Genomic DNA, 23,044 nt, shown 5'->3' with positions numbered 1-23,044 from the left:
GAATTTTTCATTATCATCTCCCATTCTCCTTAATTATTTTTTTATCCCTTCCATGACTGATAAAGTCTTTAAAGATTGGGATGAATTAGGTATTAAGTGTTTTTGGGACCAGTTTATCTCAGGATCTCTTGCTTCATTTGACCAATTGGCAAATAAATCTGCACTCCCAAAATCACATTTTTACAGATACCTTCAAATTAGAGATTTTCTATGTTTCCAATTAGCTACTTTTCCTATAGGTCCTAATAAAAATTTACTGGATGATCTTTTAAATTTAAAACCTTTTGTTAATGGTTCTATTACCGGTATCTATAACTTGTTGATTGATTCTAGACAAGACTTTTTAGATAAAATAAAAAAAAGCTTGGGAGAATGACCTAAATTGTCAGATTTCTGATGATAGATGGAATAAAATTCTTATACGGGTTAATAAATCATCTTTCTGTGCTCGTCATTCTCTTCTACAATTTAAAGTGTTTCATAGAGCATACGTTTCTAAACAGAAGCTCTCCAGTTTTTACCCGAATGTTTCTCCACTTTGTAATAAATGCAACTCTGCGGATGCCTCTTTAATTTGTATGTTTTGGTTTTGCCCTACAATTGAAAAGTTTTGGCGGTAAGTATTTTATACCTTCTCTCAACTTTTTAGGGTCCAATTTGACCCAAATCCTCTTACTGCCTTATTTGGTATTATTGCAAATGAAGATATAACTTCAAATACTCCTAACCTACAGGCTTCAGTTTTTATCTCTCTTTTAGCAAGAAGAGCAATCTTGCTTAAATGGAAGGAGTCTACCCCTCCTACACATCTTCAGTGGCTACGTGATATTATGTCGTATTTAAATTTAGAAAAGATCCGCTGCTCAGTCTTAAATTCCAAACAATCTTTTTATGATATTTGGGGACCTTTCCTAAATTACTTTTCCAATTTATAAAGTTTAACAGTGCACAGACTTTTATGTATATTTTTATCTTCTCTTCTTAAGTGAATGTTTTTCTAATTATCCATTGTCATCCATCAGCTTTTTTCTTTGGTAGTTGGTAGGGGGTTGACTTTTTTTATATATATAAAAATTTATTTTATGATGTATGACCTATCTTTAAATTTTTGATTACAGAGTGGTATACCTTTATGTGTTATGCTATAACATTTTGATCAATTTTATTACAATATATGAATGTACACAAGTTATGTTGATATGTATCTATGTGTTGCACTCTGAAAATCTTTTTTTTTCTTCTGAATAAAAATATTGTAAAAAGAAAGAAAGAAAGAACGGAATAATTGTTACTCCAAATCCAATGCAGCACAAAAAAAAGCCACAAAAGATAAAGGACACAAAAATAATAAAACACTATCAATATAAGTACACAAGAGTGCATATACATAGATTAATTGTATCACCAGAAAGTGTCACTAAGCACAGGAGTGTCTGTACATAAGGTGACTAACAGGTAGTGGAGGTAGATATGATAGGGTCTTTAAAGAGACTCCTGGAAATGTACATGGAGCTTAGAAAAATAGTGTCATAATCTGGTCCGTGAAGCCCACATTCTGTTTCACGGTTCAGTCCATCATTCCTTATTCCAGGTATTTAGGTTTTCCCTTGTTCTGTTGGTGTGCTCTAATTGAGGCACCTGATTCTCATTTTGGGCTGGCTACATAATTAGCTCCTGGGTTCAGCTTTATTTGCTGGGTTGAAAGTGGGAATTGATGTTGGAGAGTTTGGAAGGTGGTGGTGGTGCATGTGTGAATGTGGTTTGGAACTTGTTGAGGGTAAGAGAGTAGGGAAGGAGTGGGAATTGCTGGGAGGGGGTTGCCTAGGTCTGGTAATGGCAGACAAGGTGAGAGGAGGGGCTGAAGGAAAGAGAGTGGAGAAGGAGCGGGATAGGGATTTGGGATCAGAGGTAGGCAGCTGGGGAGAAATGGATTATTGTGAAGGGAGAAATAAAGGGAATAAGGAGATAGTGAGGGGATGGATGAATGAAAACTGAGACAAAGGGAATAAAAGAGTAAGAAATGACAGTGGAGAGAGTTCTGAAAGTGAGGAAGATGAACAAGTTCAGAGAGGAGGTGTTGTCATAATTAGATTTAATGAGAAGGTGCAAGGACATGAAGAAAATTAACATGTTTGTGCTAACAACAACTCTGGCAAATAAGATAGGGGAAGTAGTATTTGCAAAAGTCCTTAATTATGGCAATCTATTGGTAAAATGTGTGAATGAGGAACAACTTGAGAAAGCACTCAAGCTAAATGAGATAGGAAAATGCAAGGTGGAATATACAGGGAGGGTGGGAGCATGAAATAGTGGTTGTAAAGGAGTGATCACGGGTGTACCAATGAGTATAAACATGGAGGAGTTGAAGAGGAATATCAAAGGGGGGAAGTAATTAATGTTCTAGGACTGAAAACAACAAAGGAGGGAATGAAAAAGGAAAGTGAAACAGTATTGATTGAATTTGAAGAAGAAAGAGTGTCAAGGAAAGTGTTCCTGGGTTTCATGAGTTACCCAGTAAGGGTATATGTGCCAAAGCCATTGAGGTGCTATAATTGTCAAAGGTTTGGACACATAGCTAAAAACTGTAAAAGGCAGAGGAGATGTGCTAGATATGGGGATGATCATGAGTATGGAAAGTGCAGAACAGTAGTGGAACCAAAATGCTGTAATTGTGGAGGAGCTCATAATGTGGCGTATAGTGGGTGTGAGGTTATGAGACGGGAGAATAAAATTCAAGAAATAAGAGTGAAAAGAAAGATCTCTTATGCAGAAGCTGCAAGAATGTCAAGAGAACAGAATAATGCTCCTAATGACCAGAGAGCAATAGGGATGCAAGAGATGCAGTGAAGAGTAAATGGCAGGATTTATGTGGAAAAAAAAGCTCCAGTAACATTCATTGCAGGAGTGATTAATAGTACGGCAGATGTAAAGTCAAAAAGTGACAAAATTCAGCTGGTGGTCAAAGCAGCAGTAAACCATTTAGGGTTAGTAGGACTGACATGGGAAGAAGTGAGGGACAACCTCACTAATCAGTCAAGCCAGGAAGTGTCAGAGGTTGGTTAGTACTCATTATGGTGATTCTTTTACAATGGAATGCAAGGAGTTTACTGGCCAATGGCCAGATATTTATGGAATTTATTAAGGAAATGGTTGTAAAACCGGACTTAGTGTGTATTCAGGAAGCTTGGTTGAAACCAGCTTTAGATTTTGTGGTACATGGATATACAATGATAAGGAAAGATAGAAATCTAGGGGGAAGAGGAGGTTGTGTTATGTTAATCAAGCAAGGTATACCATATAGAGTACTGGAAAAAGGAGATGATCAGGAATACATAGTGGTGGAAATATGGGAGAGAGGGGAGGGAGTGGTTATAATTAACTAATACAATCCATGTAAAAGGTTGGATTTGGACAGCCTTCTAAGGATACAAGGACAAAATAGACATAAAGTAGTGTGGTGTGCAGATTTCAATGCTCACAGCACAATATGGGGGGATCTGATTACAGATTCAAATGGAACGGTAATTGAAGATTTGATGGAAGAAAGGGATTTGGTATGTATGAATGATGGTAGAGGAACAAGGATAAACAAAACGAACTGAGTCGTTATTAGATATTACGTTAGTGTCTAACGTCTTGGCTGGCATCAGTAACTGGGGAGTTTGGACTGCTTCAACAGTAGGCAGTGATCGCGACCCAGTTTTATGTTCAATGGGTGAAAGAGTTGAAATAAGACCAGGTGGGGGAGTCCCAAAGTGGGTGTTTGGAAAAGCAGATTGGGGCAAGTTCCAGAAGTTAAGTGAAGAAGCATTGACAAAGATTGACATTTCGGGAGATACCGATGAATTAAACAGTCAGGTGACTTCAGCAATTATTATGGCAGCAGAAGGATCTATACCCAGGAGTAAAAATAGGATGAATAGAAAAATAGTGCCATGGTGGACAGAGGAATGTTGTCAGGATGTAAAAAAAACCCAGAAATAGAGCATTCAGGCTAGTTAAAAGAACCCATAATATGCAGCATTCAATTCAATATAAGAAGGCACAGGCAGTGGTGAGAAGAACTATACGTCAAGCTAAAAGGGCAAGTTGGAGGAGTTTTTGCAACAAAATAGGAAGAACAACGCCTGTGGGAGAGGTATGGGGAATGATTAAGAGGATGGGGGGAGATAGAAGGGATTGGGAGTATCCAGTAATGATATCTGAGGAGGAAACAGCAGTCTCCAGCAGGGATAAGGCTGAGATCATGGCCAAGTCATTTGTAAAGATACATAGTTCAGAAAATTTGTCTGAAGAAGAAGGGAAAGAACAATGAGTCAATACCCAGGTGTGTTAAACAGGAGGAAAGAAACAGATTATATAATTGATGATCCATTTACTTTGGCAGAAATGGTGAGAGCAATAAAGAGATCGAGACCAACCTCCCCAGGGAAAGATCTAATATGCTACGTTATGCTAAAAAATCTAGGAGAAGGAGTGCTCTTGAAGTTACTGCATTTTTACAACAGTGTGGGAGGAGGGAAGATTACCAAGTGCATGGAAAGAAGCAGTAGTAATTCCAATAAGGAAACCTGGCAAGGATCCGTCAAAACCCACTAGCTACAGGCCAATAGCACTAACATCAAATATATGTAAGGTAATGGAAAGGATGATATCTCTAAGGTTATCATATGATCTTGAGAAGAGAGGAATGCTGGCAAGTTATCAGAGTGATTTTAGGAAGGGAAGGAATTCCATGGACTCGGTGATAAGGTTAGAGACTGAAATAAGAAAGGCCCAGACAAATAAAGAATCAGTAGTTGCAGTGTTTTTTGACATTGAAAAGGCCTATGATATGATGTGGAATGAAGGATTATTAATTAAACTGCACAAGATGGGGGTTGGGGGGAGAGTTTTTAATTGGATTAAAGATTTTTTGTTTGGTAGAAAAATTCAAGTTCGGATTGGATCAGAATTATCAAAACAGTATATAGTGGGAAATGGCACACCTCAGGGTAGTGTGATTAGCCCGTTACTTTTCATCATTATGATCAATGATGTCTTCACAAGGGTACCAGTGGATATAGGTAGGTCACTGTTTGCGGATGATGGGGCCTTGTGGAAAAGAGGCAAGAATATGGAGCATATAATCAGGAAACTACAAGGAGCAATTGATGAAGTGGTAGAGTGGGGTTATGATTGAGGATGTAGATTTTCAGTGGAAAAAAACTCAAACTGTATTTTTCACTGGGAAAAGAATTGAGGTAGGGAAGAAGTTAAGGATGTATGGGATTGAGTTAGAAAGGGTTGGATCATTTAAATTTCTGGGAGTTAGATTTGATTCACGATTAACATGGGCAGACCATATCAGGAAAGTTGAGGAGAAGTGTAAAAAAGTAATAAACGTGATGAGATGTTTGACTGGTAGGGAATGGGGAGCAAGTTGTTCAGCATTAAAGAGAATGTATGTAGCTTTAGTAAGATCTGTGTTGGATTATGGAAGTGTAGCATATGGATCAGCAGCTAGGTCTCTTATAAGGAAACTGGATGTGATTCAGGCTCAGGTTTTGAGAGTGTGCAGTGGGGCTTTTAAAACATCACCAGTATCAGCCCTGCAGGTAGAAATGGGAATAATGCCTTTGGAATTAAGAAGGATGCAATTGATGGCAAACTACTGGGTTAATTTGCAGGGACACAATGATTCTCACCCTGCTAAAGGAGTGTTGCAGGAGTCCTGGGAAAATGGGAGGTTTCAGAGGGAAAACTTTAGTCAGGTAGGGAATGATATCGCTAGATCATGTGGAGTGTTTGATCTAAGGATAAGTCCTTCAGTAGTTTATCCGGTTGTAGCTCCATGGAAGCTGGTGTGGCCTGACATAGACTGGCATTTGTTAGAGGTAAAAAGGAAAGGAAAGTATAAAACTGATTTGGTAAGTGCATTTAACTGTCATGTGATGGAAAAGTATAGTGATTATACTCAGGTCTATACAGATGGTGCTAAAGAACCTGAGACAGGAGTGACAGGGTTTGAGGTGGCTATACCAGCAAAAGCAATTGCAATCAGCAGAAGATCGTCTGATAAGTTAGCAGTGTATACAGTGGAGATGATGGCAGTGTTGGTTGCGTTGCGTTGGGTGGAGAAAGCTAGTCAAAGTGTTGATATGCTCAGATTCATCTTCAGTTCTAGCAAGTTTAAGGTCTTCTCACTCAAATAGCTGGCAAGATGTACTTCATGAAGTCCTTCAGTCAGTCACAAGAGTTGCAAATCAGGGAGGTCAGGTTAAATTTCTATGGGTTCCAGTTCATGTAGGGGTGAAGGGCAATGAAAGGGTGGATGAGTTGGCAAAGAGGGCAGTAAAGAAAGAAAATATAGAAATGCACATTAGTATTAGTAAAGCAGAGGTTAAGTGTGTAATCTGGGAAAAAATCAACCAAATGTGGCAAGAAAGATGAGACAAGGAGGGGAAAGGGAGGCATTTATATCAAATACAAAAATGTGTTGCAGGTACTAGGGTAGGTAGTAGATACAGAAGAGAGGAAATTGTGTGGACTAGGTTAAGGCTGGGGCACTGTGCACTAAACCAAACACTGAAATTGATAGGGAAACACCAGACAGGACTGTGAGGAATGTCAGGAAGTGGAGTCAGTAGAACATGTAGTTCTGAGTTGCAGGAAGTATGGGATACAGAGAGATGATGAGAATTAATCTAAGGGAATTGGGGTTCAGGAATTCACATTAAAAGCGTTGCTAGGCATGAGTGAGAGAACACAGGTTAGGGTATTTTTAGCTTTCTTAAGGGGTACAGAGGTTTTTTATAGGATATGATGGATAAACAGAAATAGGGTACTAGGATGGGGAGGATAAAGTGTAGGTTAGGGTATGTGTATGTGTGCGATTGGGTGAAGGGATTTAGAATGTGAGTCTATCGCACACTCCGGAGCAGAAGGTGGTGGTAATGCACCATTAAGCTGGGTGCCAACTGCTGTAAAACAATGAGAGAGAGAGAGAGAGAGAGAGAGAGAGAGAGAGAGAGAGAGAGAGAGATTCTATTTCCTTCACCTTCCTCCTGAAGCCTTGCCTTTGCCTGCATCCTTGCCTCTATTGCTGTCAAGTTCTACCACCAGAGCGAGACTGGAGCTTTGCTGTGTCTAGATAAGGAGTTGTATATTGTTGTTTGGAATTGTCTCTGTGTCCACGCCTTTGCTAGGTCGGTCTGACTGTTTGCTGCTGCCTTGTGTTGGGAACTGTCTGTCTGTGTTCTGTGTATGAGTTCTGGTCCTAGGTCCTGCTCGCTAGGAGGGGTCCTGACTTTGTGTACAACTCTGGCCCCAAGTCCTTTTCCTAAGGAGGGGTCCTGGCTCTGTGTTCCATGTCCCTGTCTCTCTCGAGACCAAGGCCTCATGTTCAGGTGTCCCATGATTGAGTCAAGGCTTTGGGTTCTTTTCCTATCCATGTGTCTCATCTTGTGCAGGAGTTCCATGTCTAGTCCTGCAGCCAAGCCTCAAAGAACCTAAGCCATGTTCAGTCCTGTAGCCACATCATGTCCTTGCCTAGTTCCGGGGTCCGAGTCCAAGTCAAGAACCAGGTTTTGGGCCCTTGTCCAATATGTGGCTCAGAGTCCAAGCCCAGGCTCTTAGTTCCCAGTTCCTTGTCCTGGTCCTGCTTTCCTAGCCAAAGACCTAGCCCAAGTCTGTGTTCCTGTCCCAGCTCCTAGTCTGTGTCCTGTCCCATCCCTAACTCTAGTCCAGTCCAGTTCCTAGTACTTCAGTGTCTGTCTCTTGCATTTGGGTCTGCTCCCAGTGCTCACCTTATGACAAATAGAGGGCTCCCTAGGTAATTTCTATAGTAAGGACATGTTCGGCACAGCTTTGTGGGCCGAAAGGCCTTATTGTGCTGTAGGCTTTCTATGTTTCTAAATAATAATGTACTGTTGGTTGGAGGCCTGGAGGTAAGGGTTAGTGGGTCAAGGTAGTAAGGGACTTCTGGTAAGAAGATGGAGGGCAGGGTCAACCAGAGGCATTACCTTTTGAGTGCAAGACTCTGCTGGACATTAAGAACTTAGAGTACTGCAGGTCTACCCCAACAGAATCAGAATCAGCTTTAATATCACCAGCATATGTTGTGAAATTTGTTAACTTTGTGGCAGCAGTAAAATAATTCCAGTAAGTATATATGTATATTAAATAGTTCAATTAAGATAAGTAGCGCAAAAACAGAAGTTTAAAAAAAAGTAGTGAGGTAGTTTTCATGGGTTCAATGTCCATATTGAAATTGGATGGCAGAGGAGAAGCTGTTCCTGAATCACTGTGTGTGTGTGTGTGTGTGTGTGTGTGTGTGTGTGTGTGTGTGTGTGTGTGTGTGTGTGTGTGTGTGTGTGTGTGTGTGTGTGTGTGTGTGTGTGTGTGTGTGTGTATTCAGGCTTCTGTATCTCCTTCTTGATGGTAGCAATGAGAAGAGGGTCCTTGAAGATGGAAGCTGTTTTGCTGAGGTCCTGCTCCTTGAAGGTATCTTAGATGCTATGGAGGCTGGTGCCCATGATCAAGCTGACTAATTTTACAACTCTCTGCATCTGTCTATGATTCTGTGCAGTAGATCATCCGCCCCCCCTCCTCCACCACCACTATACCAGATGGTGATGCAGCCTGTCAGAATGCTCTCCGGCATACATCTGTAGTTTTCAAGTGTTTTGGGTGACAAACATAAGCTCCTCAAACTCCTGATGAAATATAACCTCTGTCTTGTCTTCTTTATAACTGCATCAATATGTTGGGACCAGGTTAAATCCCCAGAGACATTGGAACTCAGGAACCTGAAATTGCTCACTCTCTCCACTTGTAAGGATTGTTTCGTGTTCCCTCATCTTGCCTTTCCTGAATTCAACAATCAGCTCTTTGGTCTTACTGATGTTCAGTGTAAGGTTGTTGCTGTGACACGACTCAAATAGCTGGTATATCTTGCTCTGATACGTCCTCTCATCACCATCTGAGATGCTGCCAACAATGGTTGTATCATCAGCAAATTTATGGATGGGATTTGAGCTAGAGTAATGCTGTGGGTTAAGCCCACATCCCTGAGGTGCACCAGTGTTGATCATCAGGGAGGAGGAGATTTCTGCACGGACTGTGGTCTTCCGGTTAAGAAGTCAAGGATCCAGTTGCAGACAGAGAGGTACAGAGGCCCAGGTTCTCTAACTTCTCAATCAGTACTGTGGAATATGGTGTTAAACACCGAGCTATAGTTAATGAACGGCATCCTGATATAGGTACTCATATTGTCCAGGTGACCCAAGGCCACATGAAGCACCATTGAGATCATGTCCCCTGTAGACCCACTATGGCAATAGGCAAATTGCAGTGGGTTCAAGTCCTTGCTAAGGCAGAAATTGATTCTAGTTATGACCAACCTCTCGAAACCTTTCATCAAACCACTGTTTTTTTTAAATTTAGTTTTGGGATTTGTGGATTGTTGGGAGGGCCAGTGTTAATTGTCCATCCAGGGATGTTCTGGAGCTTGTGGAAAGTGGTGTTATTGAACTACTGTAGTCCTTCGGGTGAAAGATCTTGTACACTGCTGTTGGGTGGGGAATTTCAATTTAGACCCAGTGATTATGAAGCATTGATAAAGTATTTCCAACTCTGGATAATGAATGATTTGCTGTTGATGATGTTCTTATGTACTTTGCCTTTGCTGGTTCAGCTGTCCCTTGGTGGAGAGGCTCATTGCCATGACTTGTCAAAGGCAGTCAGTCTGATCTCATCTCTGGAATTCAGCTCTTTGACCCATAATTGTATCAAGGCTGTGATCAAAGAAGAACCAAGTGGTCCTGGCAAAACATGAACTAGTCACTGGTGATTAGGTTATTTGGTGAATAAGTTCCACCTGCTAACACTGTCGACTATTGCTCCCATCACATTACCAAAGATTGAGGAGACTATTTGGACAATTATTGGCTGATTAGATTTGTCCCGTATATCGAGAGTGGACATATCGGGGAATTTTTCTCATTCTTGTGTACATGTCAGTGTTGCATCTGTACTGGAGCAGTTCAGCTGGAACAACCAGTTCAATGGGATTAGGCCAGAGCACAAATTTCCCGTTTACAGAAGAAATAAACACCAACTTTAATCTCAGCCAATCTGTCTTCTTCCCAGGAGAACCCAATGTTTAAATTTGGTTCAAGACAGCTTTGTGCTGTTACTCTTCAAAGGACATATGTCCCCATGATTGCAAGGACCCCTTCTTCCTTCAGATTTTCTGTCCCATTAGTCAATCCGCTTTTACAAGGATGTTGCCTGGACTTGATCTGAATTATAGGGAAAGGTTGAACAGGTAAGGACTTTATTCCCGACAGTGCAGGAAAATAAGAGGAGATTTGAGAGGTATACAAAATTGAGGATTATAGATAGGGTAAATGCAAGCAGCCTTTTTCCACTGAAGTTTGGTGAGACTAATAAGACTAGCGGTCATGGGTTAAGGGTGAAAGGTGAATTACTTAAAGGAAACAATAGGGGAATCTTCATTCAGAGAGTGATGATAGTGTGGAATGTGCTGCCAGTGGAAGTGGTGGATGCACGTTCGATTTCAACATTTAAGAGAAATTTGGATTGGTATATGGAGAGCTGTGTTCCGGGTGCAGGTCAATGGGACTAGGCAGATTAATAGTTTGGCATGGATTAGATGGGCTGAAGGGTCTGTTTCTGTGTTGTAGTGTTCTAGTTTTTATGACTCTACAAGAATTGATTATTGGTATTGGCCTCCAAATCAAAAAAAAACTATATCGCCAGTAGTATACTTATTCTTTTTAGAAAGTCTTTTTCCTCTGGAAGTTCCCCTGTTCAGAATAAGTCAAGTTGACATCTCCTACAGGAAGCCTGAGAAGGATATAGCCTCTATCACTGCCCAGTTTCATCCACCTGTCAAGAACGAAAATATGAAATGTTTCTGGTAAATCAACAGCTGCACACAGAGATTCTGTTCAAATTTATCCCGTGCACTGAATGTCAGAATTGTTCAGCCCTCCAGTCTATTCCCACTTAAGATGACCTGTGTCCAAGCTCCATTCACCCTCTTTGGTTCCACATTTTTTAATGATCTAAATCAAACAAAATTCTATTGATTTTGAAAGTTTCAATTGGCAATCCCCAGTTTGACCATTTCCAGGGAGAATTCTGAATATCCTGGGTCCTAAATATCCTAGCACTGGAATAAACAGAAGAAGCAACAGATTCTCTGTTATTATTCTGTGCCATTCTTCAATGTTTTTAAACTCCCCAATTACACTAGCCTTCAATGTTCTGCACTTCAGAACAGAAAACCAGACCTAATAGTCCATCACTGTCCCAACAGTACTTCACTATGCCTCGTCCACACAGCCCCCTCTCCAAGGAAAATACATTTTTCCTGAGGGGTGATGCCAAGAATCACAGCCAGTGCTCCAGGTGTGGTCTAATTCGATCTCTGTATCCCTCTGTATCCCTGTTTTCCCCATTAACTGCAGCATATTGAGACCTTAAGTTTAAATTCATCTTTAGGAATAATTAGAACCCAAACTGCCAGGGGTCTCTCACCCAAAATAAACCTTCCATATTCCATCTCTGGCCTTATGGAATCTGTGTCAGTCAGCTGACACAGCAGAACCAAGACTCTCTTGAAACACGAGCTCACCAAACAACAACCTCTGTGACTGTGGGCAGTTTACCTCCTTGTGTTTCTCACCACACCTGAGAATTTTCATATCTACCTGCCTCGACCTATCATTGGCTTATATTCATTAAACTAGTGTCATAGAGAAGTACAACACAGAAATGGGCCATTTGGGCCATTTGGTCCATTTAGTCCATGCTGAATGCATTTAAACTGCCTACTCCCATCAATCTGGACCCCTGATCTCCACACCCATACCATTATGTACCTATCCAAACTTCTCTTAAATGTTAAAATCAAGCTCTCATCCACCATTTGTGCAGGCAACTCATTCCACTCTCTCACAACCATCTGGGTTAAATGGTTTCCCCTCATGTTCCCCTTAAACTTTCACCTTTCACCCTTAACCCATGACCTCTGCTTGTCGTCCCACCCAACCTCAGTGGAAAAAGCCTGATTTTCATTGACCCTATAGCCCTCAAAATTTTGTATGCCTTTCTCTGCTTATGGCTGTAAGATTAAAAAATCTCACAGTTGGCTGTCCCATTCCAGCTCCCACTGCCTATTGCCCATTCGGAATTGAGACATCGGACATGCTCTGCTCTACTCTACACCATTGACTGTGTGGCAAAGCAAGGCTCCAATTCCATCTATAAATTTGTCAATGACACAACTGCTGTTGGCAGAATCTCAGATGGTGAAGAGGAGGCGTACAGGACTGAGATAGATTGCCTGGTTGAGTGGTGTCACAATAACAAGCTTGCACTCAACGTCAATAGACCGAGGAATTGACTGTGGACTTTAGACGAGGAAGTCGAAGGAACACATTCCACTCATAGTCAGAGGATCAGCAGCGGAAAGGTTTAGCAGTTTCAAGTTCCTGGGTGTCAAAATCTCCAAAGATCTTTCCTGGGCCCAACATATTGATGCAGTTATGAAGAAGACCCGTCAGCAGCTACATTTCATTAGGAGTTTGAGGTGATTTGGTCAAACATCAAAGACTAGAAATTTGTACAGATGTAATGTTGAGAGCATCCTAACCGGTTACATCAATGTCTGGTATGGAGGGGCCACTGTGACGTGGATATGCAATGGGCTGGAGGAGTGAGGAGAGTGAAAGCCCCAGGAAGAGATAAAGGGAGTGGGAGAGGAATATGTTGAAGTAAAGGAAACTCAATAGATTTTGTTTCTCTCCCGTGATTCTGCTACTACACAGAGTTAAATGAAACTTACAGAACAGGAGCAGATTCAGACCAATTATTTCATCCCATTGTTTATTTTCTGCATGAACATTCAGTCACTCCATCTTTGTGCAACTGGGTTAACTTCTCCTTCTGCTCCCTTTCACCACATTCACTTCTGTAGAAGAAATCCACATTCTCCCCAGTCTCTGGATAAATAAACCAAACTGGATGATTAGTGATTATTTACAATAGTTTTAGTCTCCCACCACCACAGATGAAAGCATTTTTCTCCTCCACCCAATCAATTATTTTTTTTTAATTTGAGCATCTAAACGTTCCACTTATTACTAATGAAGTCAAAATTTCTGTGTCCCCAAGAAAAAGCCCTAAAGTTGAATCCAGTACATTCCAGCATCAAGGAGACAGTGTCCCTGCTGGGAGAATTTCATGGGACTGGGTAAGAGGAGAGTACAGATTGCTTTTTGTCCAAGTTAAAGCATAGGTATTTATGCCTGCATTAACCTGGGTGAAACTTTATGAACCCACAGTTCTGGTTGCTCTATTGTAAGAAGGATGTGGAAGCTTTGGAGAGGGTGTAAAAGATGTTCATGAGCATGTTGCCTGGATTACAGAATATTAGCTGTAAGGAGAGGTTGAACAATCTTTGACTGTTACTCTGGAGAGTATACTGAGATGCAAACTGATAGAGGCTTATAAAAGTATGAGAGTCATCAATAAGGTTGGCAGTCAGAGTCATTTTCCCAGTGTAAAATGTCATTTCCAAACGGACAGAGATTTAAGGTGAGGATGTAACATTTAAAAGAGATGTGTGGTATAAGCTTTTATTTAAACACAGGGAGTGGTAGGTGTCTGGAATGCACTGCCAGGGGTAATGGTGGAATCAGCATGACAGGATCTTTAAGATACATTTGAAAAAGCTCATGACCATTCAGGATATGGAGGGATATTGATTATGTGCAGATAGTTTGGTTTAGATCAATTTGGTGTTATGGCTGTCACAGTCATGATGGGCTGAAGGGCCTGTTCCTGTGCTGTACTGTTCTGTGTTGGAGGTTTACTTGAAGCTCAGTAACGATTTGTTATTAATAGCTGACAGATGTCTGAAACTCTGCGATAACATTAACACTCAGTCCTTGCACTTCCTCTCCAGTTTCACAGGCAGGTTTAATTTGAGTAGGGGGCCCTCCTGGTGGAGCTGTGTTACTAAAAAGAATAAACACTGCTTTACATATGGAAATACAATTCTAATGTTGTGCTTCTGCACAAAATGAGACAAAATGAATCGAAACCAATGGTCAAAAGACACATGGACAGCAAGACCCTCTCCTCGTTACAGAGCATTTGTCTTGTGTCAGAAATGGGCTCACTGTAATGATGATTGACTGTTACTGATTTATTGATTATGTAATGGGAATGAGCAGTTCAAATGTATGTACACCTGCAATTTGTGTTCTGAAGCAGTTGCGAGACTCCCACCAACAACTGAAAGTGTGTTTTCTCAGACTGGGCATAAGTACATCCTGATGACTGTAGGTCAGGTGATCAGATAATTGCGAATTGGCAGACATAAAGTGGAATGTAAAGACAAAGCAAAAGATACCACGGGCTGCCTTGTCAACATTACTTTGATAGGCAGAATCCCTGTATGACATGCAGGAGCTGATGAATGTTTTTTTGTAATTCAAATTTTTATTAATATTTATTCTTATTTTACAAAGCAGCACAGCATATCATAGAGCAGATACAGTACAGCATACTAATACAGCCATCCCATGACAGGAAACATAAAACTAGGAAAGAGAAAAAAACTTCTAATTTAAGTTTAAATTAGCATACAACCAAAATTGATCCCATGCGTCTTGCACTTTTCCCTCACTGTTAATTCTTCCCAACATGTGTTCATATGATGAAATCTTTTTTGTAATTTATTTTTTATTGAAGTTTATCATCAAACAAACATTTCTATAAGATGTATTTCAGACATTGTACATATATATCATATAATCATATATATCACAAAATCTCCACAAGGTATTTATCTGAGGTATACACTTATAGAAAAGAGTGGAAAGAAAAAGCAAACAAAAGGAAGGAACTATGTACAAGTAAGGAGTGATCTTTTTTTTTACAACAGATTCATTGATTTGTGAGAATAAAATCAGGTCTATGAGGCATTATGTAGTTAAACCATTTTTCCCAGTATGAATCAAATTGTTCCAGCTTATGATTAACAGATGCTGTTATCTTCTCCATTTTGTAAACGTCCATTGTAATTTCCATCCATGTATTTAAAGTTGGGCTCTCTTGTGATAACCATTTCCTTGTAAGAGTCTTTTTACCAGCCACCAACAGTATATTCATTAAATATTTATCTCTTTTCAACCATTCTTGAGGTATAGATCCAAAATATATGGTCTTATGCTCTAAGGGTATATCTTATTTAAAGATGTCTTGTAGGGCATTGTGTATCCCCCTCCAATAGTTTTTGATAACAGGGCAGTCCCAAAAGATATGATAATGATTTGCATTTTGATTTCCACAATTTCTCCAGCAAACAGGGAGGTTGCTATCATAATGGGATTTCTGAGAGGTGTAATAAAATATCTTATCAAGTTTTTCCATCCAAACTCCCTCCATTTCTGTGAACTGGTACACTTCCATTGTTACCTCCATATTGTTGTCCATTTTTCCTCAGATATAATTATCCCTCCTTCCTTCTCTCATTTTGTTTTAATGTATGAAGTCAAATGTGTTTTAAGATTTGACAACCCCGTATACATGCTTGAAATTATTCCACTACCATTATCTGAATTATATGCTTTTCTAAATAGCTCTATCAAGCATGTACTTGCCTTGGTTACATTTTTAAGTGTCTTATTAACATATTGTCACATCTGTAAATACCTATTTAAAAATCTTGTTTTTCTATTAAGTGTTTCTCTTTAAGCATTTCAAAACTGAACAGTGTTCCTTCTTTCATTATGTTGCAAAGAACTGTTATTCCTTTAGCTGTCCAGTCCTTAAGTCTAGCATCCAATTTATTTGGTGTAAAATCCGAGTCATATACACACCATTTAAGAATTGCAGTATCTCCCTCTAGATTATATTCTTTTATGGTAGATTTCCATATTTTAAGAGTCAATTTCACCCATGGGTTATCAATACTATTTATGTACCTTTGCAGGTTGTTATCAGCCAAAATTGCATGTATTGTGATGGGAAGAACCCGCTGCTCAATGTTTTTCCATTGAGCATCATATGATGGGTTGCACCAACATATCACAGCTCTCAACTGTGCTGCAAAATAATAATCTCTAAGAGAAGGCAAGCCCCATCCCCCCTTTTCCTTTGCTAATTGCAAAGTTTTGAGACGAACTCGAGGCCTTTTACCCTGCCAAATATACCTTGATAGCTTCTTGTTCCATTCATTGAATTGATTTTGATTAATCTCTATTGGTAGGGTCTGAAAGAGGTATAACAGTGTGGGCAACATATTTATTTTAATAGACTCAATCCTTGAACTGAGACTGAAAAAAGGAATCAGGTTCCATCTTGCCACATCCTCCTTAATTTTTTTATATAAAGGCTGATAATTACATTCTGATAACTTTGCCAAATCTTTTGGCATAATGATGCCCAAATATTTGAAAGACTCTGTGTGCCATGCCCAAGGGTATTGACTTTCAATTTCTCTTGGTGGGCTATAGTAATATGAAAGTAATTGAGTTTTATCTATGTTGATCTTGTATCCTGATAATTGACCATATTGTTCTAAGGATTGCATCAATTTAGGTAAAGAGTATGTTGGTTGCCCTAGATAGATCAAAATGTCATCCGCATAACAAGCCAATTTATGCTCTGTCCCTTTAATAGAAATTCCCCTGATATCTTCATTTTGCCTGATGTATTGAGCTAATGGTTCCAGATATAATGCGAAGAGTAGCGGTGACCATGCACAACCCTGTCTCGTGCCCCATTCTAGGGTAAGATTATTTGATAAATATCCATTGATTTTAATACTAGCTGTAGGATTGTCATATAGTGTCTGTATAGTTTTAATAATTGTGTATTGGAAACCAAATCTATGTAAAACTCTGTAAAGAAAATTCCAATTAACCGAATCAAATGCTTTTTCAGCGTCCACACTTATCACTATTGCTTAGATTTTATTTTTTTGTATATGATCCATAATGTGAAGTGTCCTTCGTATATTGTCTTGTGCATATAACGAAATCTTAACCATTTCCTCAGTCCGTTCCCTCACAGTGGGATGCCGGGGTTTTTTCCAGTTTTGCAATATAATTCTTGCAGCTCTGATGAGACCCACCTTTAAAATAGTAAATTTGTCATTTTTTACTATAGGTATCATTGTCCTATCACCTAGGAGACAAAGCCGTGGGCACAAGGGCAGAGTAGGACTTGACCAATTCCCCAACAAATCAAGAACTTTATACCAAAATGGATGAGAGCTGATGTACGCTGATGAGAACCAAGGCTGCCCAGTGAATCAAGTTTAGAGAAACAGCAACACAGACCACAATCAGTATGGATCACTGTTGGAGCTGAGGGTTATCTTTGGCCTGGAAGCTCTCAGGTCCTGAAGATCAGGGATAACAAATTTAGGTATCTAAATCTGGTTTAATATCAACAGAATATGTTGTGAATTTTGTTGTCTTTGTGGCAGAAGTACAATGAAATACATAATAGAAGAAAGAAAACAAATACAGATATATATTAAATAGTTAAATTAAATACGTAGTGCAAAAATAAAAGTAAAAATGTGGTGAGGTAATGTTCATGGGTTCAATGTCCAATCAGATGGCAGAGGGAAAGAAGCTGTTCCAGAGTTGTTGAGTGTGTGCCTTCAGGCTTCTGTACTTCCTTCCTGATTATAGTGTTAATGCATATTCTGGAGTTACAGTATATATCAAATATTAATTTCAACAGCAATCAGTCTTCAGACCTGAATGTGGATTGTTGATTGAGTTTAAAATGCAGCTCAGAGCAATGGTCATCTTGGAGCTGCAGATTGGGGTTGATTGTAAACTGAGAAATTCACCATTGACCTGAGATGTCTGCATATGCATGAATGCAACCCAGAGCCAGTGGTTATTAACATTCATTTTGGGTGTCTGGAGTGTTGGTGTGAACATCTAGCTGTTTAAAAATTATATGTAATTCAAAGGATGTACTGTGAATACATTGTAACTATTGAATTGTCCTATGTTGTATAATATTAGAGCAGGGACCCTCTTCTGAGAGTGTCTCCAGTAAGATGCATGTTTGTGTGCTGAATAAAGATTTCCATATCCTTAGCTTCAGTGTCTCCCAGTCATTTCAATCACAATCACAACAGTACCAATGAAAACAAGGCATGAACAGGGCGATGGAGTCCTTAATGATGGATGTCACTGTTTTTGAGGCATTACTCCTTGAAGATGTCCAGGATCCTACACAGACTAGTGCCCATGATGCAGCTGACTAAGCTTACAGCTCTCTGCAGCTTATTTAAATCCTGTGCAGTACCCTTGCTATCTTCCGCCATGCCAGACAGTGATGCAGCCAGTTAAAATGCTCTCCATTGTACATGTGTAAAAAGATGAGAATGTCTTTGGTGACATACCAAATCTCCTCATAATTGTAATGAAATATAATCACTATCGTGGCTTCGTTGTAACTGCATTGATATGTTGTCTGGGGATAGATCTTCAGATACGGTGGCAGAGCTACAATGGTGTTTTACAGAGACTCCTTCGAGCTCATCTGTGGAAACAGCTTAATTTTTACCTTTGTTTCTCTATTTCTTTTTCTGTGTAGATGGGGTTCTGTTGGAGTCCTTGTACTGGAGTTACACTAAGACATCAGTTCTTTGTGGTATCAAGACCCATTCCTGGTGGGGGGTTCACAACCAGTCACTTTTTGAAATCCAAAGGACATTGCATAAAAGACAAACGTGCTGTCAGGGTTCTGAGGCCTCGTGGCCCTGTGGATGAGTTGATTCTATACCGGTGCCACTGACGGAAGTGTCACAGTAGAAAACGGAACATTGGGAATGGTGGATCAACTGTTGGAGGCGCCGTACTCAGTGAATCGCAATCTCTCTTGTTGGTGGGGCAGAGATTGTCACCAATTCTCGAGTCAGAGAATTCAAAAAATAATGCAACACAAGTGACTATCATCGCAAATCGGCAAGTTGATTTGTGATGTCTCCCCTCTGAATGTGAAAAGGGGACAACTCTCTTTCCCTTCATTAGGGAGAGAGAGCCTGTGGCATGTCAAATTGTCAGGTGAATGATTAGTTTTCGTTGTACTGCAGATCATGGTCTTTCTTGTAGGCTTTGCTATTGCTTGCTTGGTGGGTGGAGAGTACTGATGCTTGTTGCGGAAGTAAGTGGGGGTGAGGGGAGTTGTTGCTTTGCTGCTACTTGTGCGTGCGATGGGGGAATAGAGGGGGCTTTGGGGTTCTACCATTTTTAAAGTCACGCATTCTTATAGGGCACTATTCTGTTTTTGTGGATGTCTGCGAAGAACAAGAATTTCAGAATGTATATTGCATACAATTCTTTAATACTAAATGAAACTATTGAACTTTGAGATATTGCCACATGGGAACTTGAAATTGGTCACCCTTTCCACTTCTGATATCCAATTGTCATTGAAATGTCGTCAGCTAATGAGGTCTGCAAGCATAGGTATCTACTAAACCTTTCTTTTTGGCACCTGGACAATAAAATGTGTAGTTTTACTCCTGAAAAAGCCTTGGATCAGTACCTTGCTATTTGTTTTTTTTTGTGTTCACCTTGAATAAAATAACATCACCTGAACTGGATTTGAGTCTCTTTACACTGAATCAATTCTGGCAAGAACAGATTGACAGATCTCACAATACTTGCAAATAACTGTCCTGAGGAAGGTACTGGGATGGTACTAACTTATTATGTTTGGAATTTTGCTTCTTCAGGTGTTGGATTGGACTGTATAATAGTAATTTTCCTATTAGGTTAGCTTTCTTATGTTTGTTTGTTTTTAAATAATTACTTATACAGGTAGCTCTTCAGTGGGTTGCCATTGCCCATGTATCTCCTGGATATTGTTTCAGTTTCAGTGGTAGGTATCAAGTTACTCAAATAGGGACTATCTTATTGGTTAATTAAAGCAATGGAATTTGAGTAGAATGTGTACTACAAGGAGTCAGTGATCATAATTAATGGTTTTAATGCCCCTTCTAGATTTCCAGAGAACATTAGGTTGCAAAACCCTCAGGATCCAACACAGGTTTAAGTTTTAATCAATGAATCCATCAGACAGGCTGGGGAACCCAGGATAAACTCAATTAAAGTGTAGGACTGGTCAAAGAGCTGAGCATGTATTTCACATTTGCTTAATTAACTAACATGGACTTTATTGAGTTTTTGCCACAAATTCATTCTAAAATGATTCCTGAGTTTCCTCTCAGCCTCCTCTATATGGGAGTCTAGTCCTACTGTCAATTACTCTGTCTGAGGAGCTTCCTCAACAAAGTCCACAGATTCATTCTAATGAACTTAAACCTGCAGTCTGTGTCTTTTGTTACGGATTCAGCAACAATAAATATATGAGTGAGGCAGGGGTTTTTATAACAAATAAAACATTTATTAAACACTGAAAAACAAACCCCCAAAAGTAAACAAACCACTAACGTAACTGGAAATCAGCTGCTGTGTGGCAGTTTAAACAGTTCTTAAAGCGATGTTGCAAAAACAGTTCTTTAAAGTAGTACTGCAAAAGTTCAAAATGCTTACAGTCCATTAAAGGAGAGACATTTCTAGATGATTTAAATTCTCTTTCACGTCGTGTCACTGCGATTCCCAGTAGAACTATATTTTTCCCACGGAGAATTTACGAAGATGGAAATTGAAACGGCTTAAAGGCACTGACCTTTCCTTTACAAAACTGTTCCTAACCCTTTCTGCTATTCGCAGGGATTAACACGGGGACAGCCAACGAATTCCTTCCGAATGAGGATCAAACAAGGTCGAACCTGTTTCATCATCGAAATCGATTTTCCTCGATCTTTTAACTCCCGAACTCCGATCTTCACTCTCCACTGATTTTTAACTAGCAGTATTATAAAGAAACTGCTGGCAATGACCTTTTAAACTTTAGGCATTAAATAAAACTCCATCTTTCAACTAAACTGTGTCATAATATTGAACCACGCAGTGGCATGAAGTCAAAATGGCAAATCCAGCCATGAACTGCCCCTCCTCACAGGGAGGGGTCCTCCTTTTATACCCTGTAAAAAAACCTGTCACGTGACCTCTACTGGCGGGAAAATGACATCACTCCACCATCACAAAACCATTACCTTAAGTCCAGTATAGCTTCAACACCACTCACGTGACAAGTACACCACTGTCACGTGTCACGGGTACGTAACAATTTCCCTTCCTCTTTAATTTAAATCCATCTTATGGATGTCATTTCCATTCCCTTCACTCTTCCATCACTCTGTGTCGATGTCTCAGTACGTCAGTAAATTGTGGTGCAAAGCATTTCAGCACATCATCCCGTTGGACTGAGGCATTGCTTCCAGATTCCTCCTCTGACCAGACACTTCCTCACCTGCCATTCCCTCTCCTTCTATGACCTGACATCTGATTTATGCTCCTGTGAAACACCTTCTGATGATTTCCTATATTAAAGCCCTGAGAAACCATCAGACTTGTGCCCATTTTATTCTATGCCTCCAATCCCCCCAAAACCACATCCTTAACAATTGACTCCAACATTTTCCCACTCACTGAGGTCAGACTAACTGGACTATAAATTATTTCTTCTGCCTTTCTCCCTTCTTGAGAAGTGGAATGGCATTTGCAATTTTCCTGTCTTCTGGAATCCATTAATTCTAGAAAGATCATTACTAATCCCTCCACAATCTCTCTAGCCACCTCTTTATGAATGTCCTGGTGTACACCATCTGGTCCAGGTGACTTATCTACTTTCAGATTCTCAAGAATCTTCTCCATAGTAATGGTAGCTTCACACACTTCATGGCTCTTGGCACCTGAAACTTCTACCAAACTGCTAGTGTCTTCCTCAGTGAACACTGATGAAAAATATTTATTCAGTTCATCCGCCATTTCCTTGTTCCTATTACTACCTTTCCAGCATTGTTTTCCTGGGAATGATTGGAACTAAACGAGGTGATTGAGGCCCAATTACTGAGGAAAATAACCAGGTGGGCAATTGCCAGAAGGGACCACGACAGTACATCTCCCTCAGCAGGAGCCTCCAGGTGATTCTCCAGGCCTGTCTGGATGGTCCTGGTGAAAATCCTGGATGAAGGAAGAGTCTAGGATGAAGGAGCAGTGGACCGAGGAATGCTTGTCTGGACCGTACCCTTCCCAGTCTACCAGGTATTGGAAACCCCTACCCCTATGGCACACATCCAGTAGTCTTCTGACAGTGTATACCGGATGGTCGTCAATGATACAGGCAGGTGGGGGAGTCTCAGCCGGGGGACACAAGGGGCTGACGGAGTCTGGCTTTAACTGGGAAACATGAAAAGTTGGGTGGATGCGCATGGATCTTGACAATTTTAGGCGGACTGGTGCAGGATTGATAACACTTTCAACCTTCAATGGTCCCAGGAAGCAAGGGGCGAGTTTCTTATCCTCATTCTTCAGCGGGATGTCCTTGGAGGAAAGCCACACCATCTACCCCGGTTGTTACTCAGGCACCGGAGTCCGGTGTCGGTCGGCCGTCTTCTTATTTCGTTTTGCTGATCTGAGAAGGGCCGTGCGTGTCTCCTCCCACACCTTAAGGCACTGATCGATATGGTTCTGATCAGATGGTACCGCAATCTCCTCTTCCAGCGCGGGGAACAGCAGGGGTTGGTACCCCAGGGAACACTCAAATGGAGACCTTCCAATTGCCGAGCTTACTAAAGAGTTGTGGGCGTACTCAACCCATGGGAGGTGGTCGCTCCAGTTCGACGGGTTGTTTGACGTTACACAACGTATCATCGCCTCCAGGTCTTAGTTGACCCATTCCGTCTGTCCGTTCGTCTGGGGGTGGAAGCAGGATGACAGGCTGACCGATGCACCTAAGGCTTGACAGAAGGCCTTCCATATCTGTGAGATGAACTGAGGACCTCGATCGAAGACAATGTCTTTGGGGATTCTGTGGAGGCAGAAGTCGTGGCAGATGAGATCTGTGGTTTCTTGAGAGGAGG

The 23,044-nt window shown here is 40.5% G+C and overlaps 1 protein-coding gene across 1 annotated transcript in view; it reads right to left on the bottom strand.

Moving 5' to 3' along the window:
• The window catches only part of LOC140716291 (Ig heavy chain Mem5-like), a 43,766-nt gene extending 20,931 nt beyond the window's left edge, over positions 1 to 22,835 (bottom strand). The window contains exon 1 of the mRNA XM_073028894.1: positions 22,543 to 22,835. Within this exon, the coding sequence (XP_072884995.1) occupies positions 22,543 to 22,835 (293 nt within the window). The remainder of the gene's footprint in view (positions 1 to 22,542) is intronic.
• Between the last annotated feature and the right edge of the window lie 209 nt (positions 22,836 to 23,044).

This window comes from Hemitrygon akajei, chromosome 25 (assembly GCF_048418815.1).
Source record: "Hemitrygon akajei chromosome 25, sHemAka1.3, whole genome shotgun sequence".
NCBI lineage: Eukaryota > Metazoa > Chordata > Chondrichthyes > Myliobatiformes > Dasyatidae > Hemitrygon > Hemitrygon akajei.
This window is presented reverse-complemented; position numbering and strand designations above follow the sequence as displayed.